This window comes from Nilaparvata lugens, chromosome 7, assembly GCF_014356525.2.
Source record: "Nilaparvata lugens isolate BPH chromosome 7, ASM1435652v1, whole genome shotgun sequence".
Taxonomy (NCBI): domain Eukaryota; kingdom Metazoa; phylum Arthropoda; class Insecta; order Hemiptera; family Delphacidae; genus Nilaparvata; species Nilaparvata lugens.
The window spans coordinates 45,525,498-45,538,981 of record NC_052510.1 but is presented as its reverse complement, the minus strand read 5'-3'; the positions used below and the strand labels follow the sequence as shown (position 1 = coordinate 45,538,981).

Below are 13,484 nucleotides of genomic sequence, written 5' to 3'. Positions count from 1 at the left end.
CATACATCTATTGAAACAATTTGAGTCACTAATTTAAATTGTTACACCATTATAGATATCTAGTTTTAATAAATAATGGTATGACAACAAAAACTATTACTAACTCAAATTGTTTTTATAAATGAGTATTTTGACAAAATCGAGCAGCTTTCATTCAATAAAACCAGAGCTCTTCTCCTTGTAAACTAGCTATTGGTTCTAAGAGTTTTTTCAACTCCTTATAAGACATTTCAAATTTATTTGCTTAGAATGAATCAGATAAAAGTTTTATTGAAAAATATTATTTCATGTTTAAAATCAAAATTATCTTTAGTTTGGTAATAGGAATATATAAACTGAACAAATAACAATTCTATAAGAAGTATTTATAAATGAAAAATAAAATACATACTGTGAAATAAATGAGAAGCATTTTTAAATTTGAATGATTCAGATCATTGGCATAGTTATTGAAAATGAATGTATGATATAAAATCGAAAAATCATAATATTTACAAATAGTAATATCTATTGTTTTTCTATTCATGCTCTTGGTTAAATATCACTTTTCCATAGTTTGATAGTCCTGTCCTTTTCCAATGCCGCCGAAGCAATGATGTTTTCAGTCGGGTGACAAGCAGTACAGAGAACAACATCTGGAAAAAATAAACTTTTATGTATCTAATCTTTATATATCGCACCTCGAGAGGAAGACTGTTCCAACTCAAAAACGTCGTTTATTCAGGAGAGCAGTTTTAAAGTTTTCATAGGTATTCAAACTTGATTTTCTGCTCTTAGAATCACTCAATTTCTCTGATTCCAAATGTTTTAGTTTACTTATTACTTCTTGAAAGTAGCCTGTATTTATGTTTTTATTCATAATAGATAAAACTAACTTCAAAATAATATTATTATAAAATTAAGACGAAATTGTTCGATTTGGACCTCATATTAGCCACTAGATGGATAAAGTATTAAAGCAATAGTGCTCCTAAAGAATGATGATATTTAAATTAATGTGAATTTGATGACGATCTACTGAATATAATAATTTAATAACTTGATATGGATATTGCACCAGCATATCTGAAGCGCTTTTTTACTGTCAACAAGTACTTAAAGTTGATGCAACAAGTGCAATATTTCTCAAGTTTCTAATTTATTGGTTACTTTGGTACATTCATTGATTCTATTTCTTACGTCAACATTGAAAATTTTCAAAAACCTATCCCTGGACTGAACATTGAATGGCGAAGCAGTATAATACGTTGGACAACATACACTTTTCATCAAAATTTGGGAGAGAAATAGACAAATGATACAGGCTCAGCCTAGTTTTTCTTTCATGGTCATAATAATATATTATTATTATAGTGTTTTGTAGAATAAATAAATACAGTTCCGGTGGTTCGGAGCCCACCAAAAATTGTAGGTCCATTCATCTCTCATTATCATCCGCCTCATTACCCACGCAAAAGCTTAGAGCTCATGTGGGTATCTCCCTCAGCAAAAAATAAATAAATACAGTGCGATTAACTTTAATCTGTCAGCATTTCTTATAAACAAATATAAATGCTTCCTTTTCAGTCAATGTTGACATTTTGAAGTGAATCTCACTTTGTATTTATGAATCATTTCAACAAATATATACCCTCATGTTAATTAGTTTCTCAACGCAGATTGAAGGTAAAATGAATACATTTATCAACTCAGCCTTGGATGGTACACATGAAACTGGAGTTGCTTCTGGATCTTTAATTCAAGTGATATGAATCAATAATAATACAAATTGTTTGTAATATGATCAACTAAAGAGAAGGTAATTATTATTTGTTATCACCCACCTGTATGACCTTGTAATTTCTGAACAACTTCCTTTGTTTGTAAATTCCATATATACACAGAATTGTCTTCTGAACCTGATACTATCCACTGAAACAAGAAGACAAATTTAAATCTGTACATTAAATAGTTTTATAATGATTTTTCATAATCTTAAATCATTAGAAAAATGACCGCCTCAGTCGGTCCCAAAAAGCAGTTGTTAGGTCATGTCAGAGGCCCTGAAATTGATCAGTTGCGACCTGAAAACTCTGACACCAGACCTGAACCGGCCAGGTCACACAATATTATTATTAGAAAAATGCATCGATTCTCATCCAAAATCACTTGGTTCAAATAAAATACCAGGTGACTCAGAATAACGGCATAAAACAAAAGTGTGAAGGGCAAAAATTATTTTATTTGAATTAATGTAAAGTTGAAGACTTGTCATTTGAGAATTATTAATAACACTCAACTATAGTTTGTGTAAAGTATAATCTCTAGTTTGTGGAGTGGAAACTTGGCCCTCCATCAGCAGCTTTTAGTTGTTTCTAAAACAAAATGTAGGTAATGCGAAGATTCAATTGAATTTCGTACTAGATAATCAGAAAAAGAATCACACATAACTATAGTTTGTACAAAATAAGTTAAGATTTAGCCCTCCATCCGAAGAAATTGTGCAGCGTTGCCAAATTGTGTACGACTATCAATTTTTCGCTGTTATTTCCTAGGATGGTTTATACAAACTATAAACTCGACTTTTGATAATGTACGCTGAAGTGTGAATTGAGAAATGAGTAGAAGCTTTTTGACCGAAAATTATTTTAAAATCATGTATTTATTCATAAGTAAAAAAATTACTGATCATTAAATTGATTATGATACTAACCAGAGTCCATCGTAGCTACTTGAGACAATCAATGAGCCATCTCTGTTGAAGTGGACTGCACTGACCGGGTCCGAATGAGCTGGAAGAATTTTCAGACATTTTCCAGTTCTCACATCCCATGTCCTCACGCTTTCATCAAACTGAAAATATCAAATAATATTATAATTCACAAGACTGTGATTTTTGAATGAAGAGGAAGATTTATTTAAAGGCCAAAGAACCACGCAGATACAACAATAAATAGAATGTTGACAATCTATTCAATTTACCTAAATAATCAAGTGGAATGCTGAAATGTCAACTACAAGTAACTTATTATTGAAATAATGGTTGAAGACATTTGGTAGGTTGATTAATGGATAATACATATCCATTATTCTATTTCATGGTATTAAGCTGGGTTCATACCACCTAAAACCATTTTTTAAACACCTATATGTTGTGAAAAAATACTATTTTCTAGTAAATTTTTGAGGGATGAGCAAGGAACCAATTTAGGAAAATGTAGGAATCGTCTTGTAGGACAAGATATCTAGGGTCAAGGCGTTTTTCAGACGTGTTGACAAGGCAGAAAGCTCTCCAATTGGCCAGTTGTCCTTTAGTAGGGTTTGCTTAGGTCAAGTTTACTTAAAATTCAAGTTTTCATAGCCTCAAAAATTTTCTAATTATAAATTAGAAAATCTAATTAATCTCGAAGCTTTCTGAATGACAACTGTTTTATCTCATTTTTTCATTTGTTGGATTGTACCTTCAAAATAAAGTCAAACATGTTCAACATCTACTAAAAAACTTGAACAAGGTTCTACATTGGTATAGTGGATTCAAGTTCGCAAAATACATTCATGTTATACAAAACTCAAATTCAAATAAACTTGAATAATGTAAACGCGCCCTTTTAGTCTTGAAACATAATAAGATAGAGATGAATGTGCCACTTACAGAGCCAGATACAATTAGATTAGACTGTGGATTAAAGTTGCAGCAGAATACATAATTGCTGTGTCCTTTTAACGTCTTCAAACATCTCGCCTGCAACAGAGAATAAACACCATACGTTTATAAGATACATTCAAGCCCATAGATATTCCCGATTACAATCACTACAGTATATGTGAATACTTAAACCGTTACATTATTAATCTATTGTCGAAAACGCACAACACCCAAACTATAAACATAATCTCACATCTTTATAATACAACCAAACTTCTCTCCTGAGGGGTTAGCGGGCACTCTCAATATGATCAGTGTGGAAGGGTGGAAATATGATGAAGCGGAAAAAGGAGCTTCAAGCTTGACAGTGCTACATTCAATGCATATAATTCGATGGAGCTGCTGAAGCACAATGTGCGCCACCATTCAAATACCTGCATTACTTTCAATCCTAGAGCTACCTACGCCGCTCCATCCAAGAGTGAAAGTAAAAACGCGAGTAAAGATGTCTGACCTATGTGAAGGAAAAACTTGGATAATTTTGTTGAGCAGGGAATATCCCATGAACATCAAACTAGAGGCAGAAACAACTTGATCACCAACCGCCACGAGTATGCTAGCACGCAAAAAACATTTCTATTTATTGGTGTGAAGCTTTTTAATTCACTCTCTGAACAATTTAGAGGTTAGCAAAATCAAGTTTTCAAGCGGAGGCTAAAAATATTCCTAATTAGTAACTCCATTTACACTTTTCAGGAGTTTTATAAACTGACTAGGACTTTGTAAAATTATTAATATTATGTTGAGGTTCATCATCAAGTACATACTGTATCAACTACTGCTACTTTTTATTTTTGTTTGTGTGACTGCATTGTATCTCAAGACCAGAATATCTTATATTTGAATGTTTTTTTTATCTCTCTTTGTTATTAATTTGGACATTTCCATAATTGGATATTAATATTTTATGATATTGTAGTTCTTTTAGAATAGTATCTTTCCAATTATTGTATTGTATGTGTGAAATTTGTGTATATGATGACGAAGGTAATGCTTCTGAAGACCTCAGAAGCGGTTACAATAAAGCTTATTCTATTCTATAGTCGTGAACCCTAGGCCCTCAAACGGTGAAAGAAAGCTCAAAATAATTGGGATATTTATCCAACTCTCTGCATGCCTACTAAGAAAAAATACCATAGAGAGAAATGCACGTCAGATTGCAAACTTCACCATCACAAAAGATGCAGTGGTCAGTCACATGTGATAGAAATCCAGAGTAAATCTGTATAAGGAAAAACAGAACAGGTCAACTGGATTTCAAGATTTCATTTAACACAATAAACTGCGTACAGACTTCTGCGCCTCGAACAATTGCATTTCGCTTTTCATCAGCTGATGCTATGCTTATTAGCAATATTTATTGTTTAACAAATTGCCGCGCACAATCAGGATTCTGCCAACAAAAAAATGCATTCCAAAAATATCCTATTGGCTGAAGCAAAGTGCTTTTTACTCAACTGAAGACTATCTTAATCTTACTGACATCAATAACTGGACTGGTAATTGATTTGTAATATGTTTGACTAGGTCGCGTGTTGCGCCTCACAAAGTGACAAAGCCTATTGTATAATAATTATTATGTACTTATTGGTCAATAAAGATTCTTATTCTTATTATAATGGCTAGTTTACACATCGCCAATTGGCGAGACAGTTGTCTCTGGACAATAATTGTCCACATACAATATATATACATACAATAATTTTCCAAAGACAATTCTCGCCAATTGGCGATATGTAAACTAGGCTTAACTGTGTTTGTACAGAAACAGATATAATAAGCATAACTGATGAAAAGCGAAATTCGCGTGTTCATGGCGCATTAATCGGTACGCACCTATAATAGAAACCATCTGATAGTGGGAGACTTATTGTGAAGTTACTCTATAAATTGAAAAAAAATTAACAAAAACAACGTTCAAGTTGAAAAATTCGTTAGTTCAATACTACTGAAAAGGAAAATAATCCTAGAACTTACCGTGCTAAGGTCCCATATTTTCAAAGTCTTGTCGTCTGAAGCACTAACCAGCAATCTGCTATCACTGGACCATGCCACATCAGAAATTCCAAGCTTATGTCCCGCGATAGTCTTTTCAAATTTACCATCGTAAGCACCCCAAACTTTGATTAACTTATCGGCAGCTGAAATCGACAAAAACGACTTCGATCAACTTCCACAAGTTCCAATGAGTATTCATTATTAATAGTATTCACTTGGTATCGAGATGGCAGCGTCGAAGAGACAACACAGTTTGTGTGGTGTGTGTAAAAAACGGTTAAAAATTGCGATAACGTTTTGTGATGGAATGTGTAATTATTGGTATCATATTGTTTGTGTGAACATTTCTTCAACTGAATATCAGAAAGTAGATGGGTTAAGTGACGGTTTTGTGTGGTATTGCGTAGCTTGCAAGGTTAAGGTTGCTTCAGTGCTATCTGAACATGCAGGAACTGACAAAATCAAATCTAATAACGAAGAAAAAAGTGAATTTTCTGAAAATCTGACTATTATTCTTGATGAATTAGGTCGTCTAAGTGATAATTTCGTTGCATTGAGCAAGCGTGTAGGAAATGTTGAAAATTTAAGGTACTTTTCGGATACATATGATTGTAATTCTATAAATAATGACGTGACTAACCATAGTTCTACAAATGTTGATGATTTTACTATATTTGAAGACAAAGTTGAAGGGAACTTAGCTAACATTAACCTAAGTTCAAATCGACTACATAACCTATATGTTGTATCCCCTAGTAAAGAGAGGCATCAGAAGCAAAGTGTAGGTAGACCTAATATGAACTTGAGTGAACATTTGACTGCAAAAACCGCTGTTCAACAAAGCTCTACTTATGCTGATTCTGTCAAGTCCAAATTTCAAGATATAAAAAGTGATAGGAAGAATCTTAGCAAAGTTTCTAAACCAGTGACTGTTGGAGATAAGCCAGCCAATTCATCAGGCCCTAAAAAAGAAATTTATTACAGGCAGTTCACACTGTGAGCATAAATTATCGACTGCAGGTAGGAAAGTTTTTCTATTTGTTTCTCGTTTTGGGCCTGATACAAATGTAATTGAGGTGAAAGTATCTGAATAGTAAAAAACAAGCTGACTATGTGGTTGAGAAGTTGAATGCAAAATTCCCAAAGGAGTATTCATCATTCAAAATAGGAGTGCCTTCCAGTTTGTTGAGTGAGGTGTATGATTCTGACTTTTGGCCAAGTGACATTCTGGTGTCCAAGTTTTTCAATAGAGGAAGGAAACAACCTGAAGCAGGTGATTTAAACTCCATTCGCCCGAAGCAAATAGATGTGAATTAGTTCACCTGGACGCTCAGAGTGAGGATAATTATTCCCTATCCAATTTTAAAATTATATTTGTAAATGTGCAATTCTTAAGATCAAAAATTAATTTGGTTTCTCTCTTTGTTGGAAAGTCATATCCACATGTTTTGTGTATAAGTGAGCATCATCTTCTTGGCCAGGAGATTGAATTCTACAATACTATTGAACATTTGAAATTTGGAGCAGGATACTTTCGCTCAAATCACAAGAATGGAGGAACTGCAGTCTATCTAAGAGAGGATTTATTGTCTAGTCCTGTCGACGTGAGTATGTTTTGTAGGGAACTTGAAATTGAACTATCTGGAGTAAAACTCGAAAAATACAATGTAATTGTCATCGCAGTTATCGTTCCCCAAATGGTAATGTTGAGCATTTTTTCACTGCCATGGACAATTGTTTGGCAAGCCTGAACAAGTTGAACATGCCTATAGTTCTTGGCGGAGACGTAAATATCCACTTGAATGAAGAAAACAGCATATATCACACATTCAGGTTTCTGCTGCAAAGTCATGGATTGTACATCACGAGTCATGCTCCAACTAGAGGTGACAACTGCTTGGATACCATTGCAACCTCTCTTGACTCCTGGAACTATGAGGTGGACATCCAGGATCCTATGATTGCTGATCATGACGCTGTCATAATGAACTTGTGGCTGAAGTCGGTGAGTGAACCTTCAGATTCTGTACCTTGGCACTCCAATTACTTTAAATATTCTAGAAAAATTGACCCTGAGAGGATTCCACAACTTAAAGCAGCCTTGGCCAACTTAGACTGGACCGAAATTCTGTCTGACCCAATGGATGACCCAGAAGAGCTCTTGAACTCCTTTTTTAAAGAATTCTCTAACGTGTTTGACAGAATCTTTCCTGCAAAAATGACAAGAATCAAAAAGAGCCATCTGGCCCAGAAAATAAATTCATGTTGGCAAAAAAATAATGCCTGGTATACGCCTGGGTTACTTCACCTACAGAGTTTCGTCTTGGCTCTGGATTGCAGAAGGAAATCTTGTCTCGATGAGGAAGAGAGGAAGAACATCCATAATCAATACATTAAGGCAAAGAGGATTTACAGGCAGGAGGTGGACCTTGCAAAACGGGAGGCTAACATTAGCTCAATCAATCAGGCCAATAACAAATGTAAGGCTGCTTGGGACCTAGTAAAAAGTATTTCAGGACCAAGCAAACAAAATTTGAAGCCCAGTCAGGGCAAGCCCTGATGAACTCAATAATTTCCTGATACAGGAGGTGGAAAAAATTGTCAGTGCCCTACCAGAAACAGACAGATCACAGGTGGCTGCTGGCAGACTCTTTCAGCAACCAAGAGATGGGACTGTAGAAATGGAGGACTGGGACCCAGTAACACCAGAAGACATTATTGAAATGGTGAGTCACTTCAGAAATAAAAAGACTCAAGATATCTACGGTATGTCAGTTGACCTGTTGAAATCTATTATTGATGTCATTGCCCATCCTCTTAGTGTAGTGTTGAATGCATGCCTTAGCAAAGGATATATCCCCACAGCCCTAAAACTGGCTAGAACAGTGCCTATCTTCAAGAAGGGTGACCCTACAGCCCTGAAAAGCTACAGGCCAATTTCTATTATTCCCGCACTGGCCAAGATCTTTGAAGCCTTTATGAAGATTCAACTAATGGACCACTTTGAGAGCAATAACCTATTTTCAAGTGTGCAGCACGGTTTTAGGCACGGTAAATCAACAGTCACAGCTGTTTCCAAGCTGGTGTGTGACATCCTAGATTCTTTTGAAGAGGGGGACTCAGTGGCGTTGGCTCTGGCAGACCTGAGTAAGGCATTTGAGTGTGTCCTGCATGATATTCTGCTGGAGAAACTTGAGCGTATGGAGTTGTAGGTCGGGTCCTTGCCACCCTGGAATCCTACCTAACAGATAGAAGGCAGATCCTTTCGCTGGAGGGAGTTAACTCAGGTCCTCTACAGGTTAATCATGGGGTGCCACAAGGATCAGTGATTGGACCCCTCCTTTTTCTGATTATGATCAATGACCTTGGTTTGCTGGGAGGCATCCTACTTTTTGCTGACGACACCACAATCTTTGCCAGAGGGAGAACACCAGTGTTGGCGCAGAGGGCGGCTGCAGATATTTTTGGACTAGCAAAACAGTGGTTCAACAATAATAAGCTGAGTCTAAATGAAGACAAGACACAAGAGACTACCTGTAGCCTCAGTACAAACCAGCTCATCAATCGCATTGAGGTCAAGCTACTAGGATTTACGCTGGATTCAAGACTCACCTGGGGTAGCCATACTAACAAACTTTGTCTGAAGCTATCCAGGGTAATATTTCTACTCAGACGTCTAAAGCCTCTTGTTTCAAGGAAGCATCTTGTTGAAGTCTACTTTGCCTTGATCCACAGCCATATTATCTACGGACTGCAGATGTGGGGACATGCGCCCGGATGTAATGATGTGCTTCTTCAACAGAAAAAGGCATTAAGAATTTTGGACTCAGCCGGATACCTTGATCACTGTCGGCCGATCTTCATCAGACTGGGTATACGGTGTTCAACCAGTATATTCTGCTCTCCTTGCTACACATAAAAAGTCATTATCACTCAATGACAAGAAGAGCCGATGAGAATTCGTATAATACCAGAGGGAAAGCTAAAATTGATATACCCTTCTGCAGATTGAACAAGAAAAGAGACTGTTTCCCTGTACTGGCACAGAAGATCTTCAACGCGCTGCCAGACATGGTGAGGGATCTGGATGACAGAAGTTTTGGTGGAAGGATTAGAGCCTGGCTGCGTGGGATGCCATTCTACTCTGTGGCTGAATACTTTGAGGCCGACAAGTCTTTAATTTGATTCAAGTGATTTAGAATCTGACCGACCATCTCGATCGATTTTTAAGCTTTAAAAACGTTAATGTTTGACAAGTTTTGTAAAAATTTTACAATCAACGACGACCAAATTAGGTCTGAATATAAAATGACGCCGTCCATCCAGGAAGCTGGTCAATGACGAAGGACAGAAGTATGAAGTAAGTAAGTACTAGAACGAGTTGATATTTTTGTTTTTCTGTGACAAACTTTTGAACGCTTTTATTTTGGTTTTCATGCAATAAATCGAAACGTAATAATATGAAAATGCAGTACTAAATATATATATAAAGCTCACAACTGTGAATGCTAATAAACCTTGTGAGAATTATTAAAATATTAAAGAATTTATTTATATATTGGAATTATAGATATAAGAATATTTTATATATATATAAATTTCATTCCAATTCAATTCTATAATTCCATTTTCTAATTTTATTCTACTTCATTTCGGATTTCTAATTTTGAATCTCCTCTTTTCTATCAATTCTTAATCTACACCTTTCCTTATCCATAACCCACTCAAATTTGAAATCTCCCGCTTGTAACCCATAATGACCCACCAACTAATCCCATAATACTTCAATCAGTACGCCTCCATTCGTCTGTGCTCTATGGTCTACACAACATCTCTACCGCGTCTCTGTGGTCACGACCGTTGGAATGTTCAAATCTGCACCACTTCACCTCTTGTTTGATTGACAAAGTGGGCCCAACTTTATCCCGAAAATTTTCGTTTGAATGTAAGTTTTTAAAGTGTTTTTTAATCTATCCGTGTCGTGTGTATCCTGTTTCAATTTATATTATATTACATATATATATATATATATATATTTTTTTTGCATCTTAGAATTTACATTTGGACATTTTTACCTAGAATACTCACTCTTTTAGATCTTTATATAGTAATGCTTGATATTAAAAAAGTTAATGAATTAATATAATGAAGTGATACATTCTCTCTTCTGTCTATGATTTCCATAAGATGATTATTTGTGCATGAGTAATGCGATACAACTAATTCTAAACGAGGCGTTTTTTCCATTCAGCACGACAGGAGGAAGCTCTCCAATTGAGTGGTTTGGCGTATCAAGTCAGCTTCCTGTCCAGCCAATCTGAGAGCTTTCTAGGACAGAAATCTGCTGTCCTAGTTTACAACAGGACGTCGTGCCGACTGGAAAACGCACCATATATGGATGGCTTGGCCTTTAATGAGAATTTACTAGTTCGCAAATATCCCATGTTTTGCTAGAGAAGACTAAGACAATTAAGAATGAGTGACGTTGAAAATGGCATGCATTTAATGTGAAATTATTCTTGGGGATAAAACATGTTTACACTTACAAGAGCTAGCCAGCCATTCTCCATTTGGACTGAATTTCACTGATGAAACAGCCTTTGTATGTCCAGCTAGAGTGAATTTCAAAGAATAGTTCGGCTTCTGGAAGCAGATAGTGAGAGTAAATAAAGTTTAAAAAAATATAATTTTTTCCACATTTTTAAAAACTGGATAAAAGTTGAAAGAAATGAAACTCATCAGAAATATGATGTCAAGTACCTATTAATTTCTGACAAAATCTATTCTGAGTAATAACTGATCAATTCAATATGAAAGGAATTACATTGGGAAAAGGGTTACAACATAAATTATGGGGAGTAATGAGAAGCATGTAGGCTATAACAGCATTATTTAGTGCTTTTATTTTTCAATTTAAGTGTAGCCTTCTAAAATGACTTAATAAAAATTCAAACTTTTTAAATAGTCTAGGCTATAGTATACTCTTTTGTTACTGTGATTAGAACAGATACGTTTTGAACATGCAATAATACTAAAGTGAGAATATAAAAAGGTGAAATACAAGTGAATTTAGAAGAATGCAAATAAGAAAAAGTACTTTTAAAATATATGTTCCATGATACATGTTTTTCAGATTTGATTACGAAGAATAGCTGAATGTAACGTAGAATCAAGAGAAAAAAATCTCCCTACAAAGTTTATAGGCCTAATTGAATTTGTGTATTAAAATCAACTTTGAATGTACTTACAGCATTTGATTTTGTACTATTGGATGAGGCAGAATTATTATTGCTGGCCGCACTTGGAGAGTGATGGGCAAAAGAATTCGTAACGGGTATCATCAGTCAACAAATGTATCTATTATGGTTGAAAATCTCAATTATTATCACGTTCATTCAATCTGAAAACATTCATTTTAAGTTCTAATATTGATTGGCAATTCACTGAGAATAAAAACATTATTAGTAATTGTAACGCTGTTAAACAAACATTTTTTCCCCATCCAGTGTGGGGAAACACTGAGAAAGTTGTCGAAAAAATGTTCCCCCTCAACAAGTCTACGTCATCTGATCAAAGTATAGACAAATTTCGTTGTCCTACATTTAAGAACAGCTATTTTTATTTTACAAGAAAGTTGTTAAGGTTGTCTCTAAAAATTTTTTTGGCAACTTCCAAAGTGTTTCCAACAGTGAGTGAAAAGTCTATTTTTTTGAAAACAGGAATACCCACAAGTTGAAGAACAAAAGTTGCTGTTCTTTTTAAAAATTGGCAACAAACTACCGCAATTTGTTGGAAACTCAGCTGAGAACTCTGGTGTTTAAGCGGCAAACTGCGTTTACACCAAACGTTTCAACAACATGTTTTCTATAAAAAAAAATTGTCAATTTTTTGTAGAAAACAAGTTGCTGTTCTCAAATGTAGATCAACAAGAGTTGTCAATTTCTTGCTCAGAAAGCTTAGTTGACGACTCGGTGTAGACTTGAATGTTTGCAACATTCTCAGTGTTTTCCACATTGAGTGAAAATAATCATCTTGTTGAAAATAATGATTTCAAAAGTTGACGACGAAATGTTGCAGTGCTTTCTAAGGAATTGCCAAAAATTTGTTAAACTCAGCTTTAAAATAACATTTTAAATAAATTGGCACCTAGAACTTGAAAATACAACTACTACATACTATACTACAGTTGAAAAGCTACAAAGAAACATTTATTTAATTAGGTTGCAAATACAAAGAACATTAATGTAGAGTACGAGCCACCAGCCATTATGAAAAGTTGAAACGTTCACGTTTCATTCAAACGTAAACACATCTTTCTAAACGATTCAGAGTTGAAAGTTGCAATGTAATATACTTACTATTTGGCCTGTTGGTTTGAAATATAAAAAACGGTGAATTAATTAAAGTTTATTATTTTATGTGAAATAGACTCTTTTATAATTAGAACAAGTTGTTTTATGACAAGATCATCATCATAATAGCATAACCTCAAACTATATCAACTAAGAGCAAAACAGTTCAAGGAACAAGGAAGCCCTTAGACCAGTTATAGAACAGACACGATCTATTGTATATTCATCATTGATATAGAGAATATGAATGATATTCATACTGAAAGTCGATGAAGTCAACATCTACTGCCATATCACCATATCGTGACGTCAGCATCAGATAGAAAACATTTGGGCCATATGAATAAAGTTGAGCATTTGCTTATACTTCTAAAATATGGAGCATCTGCTTCATTTTCCATAAATAAACGTGAGCAAAACCTTTTGCTCATGCTCATCATAGAAATAGT

At 34.9% G+C, this 13,484-nt stretch overlaps 1 protein-coding gene across 1 annotated transcript; it reads right to left on the bottom strand.

The window, feature by feature from the left end:
* Window positions 1–344: 344 nt before the first annotated feature.
* LOC111048026 (protein will die slowly) lies at window positions 345–13,218 on the bottom strand. Its single transcript, XM_039431954.1, has 8 exons — window positions 13,042–13,218; window positions 11,932–12,083; window positions 11,230–11,326; window positions 5,663–5,826; window positions 3,632–3,721; window positions 2,689–2,832; window positions 1,824–1,911; window positions 345–635 (listed from the first exon to the last, which is right to left on the bottom strand). Exons 2-8 carry the CDS (start codon window positions 12,022–12,024, stop codon window positions 535–537), a joined length of 777 nt encoding a protein of 258 aa, XP_039287888.1. The 5' UTR covers window positions 12,025–12,083; window positions 13,042–13,218; the 3' UTR covers window positions 345–534.
* Window positions 13,219–13,484: the final 266 nt, after the last annotated feature.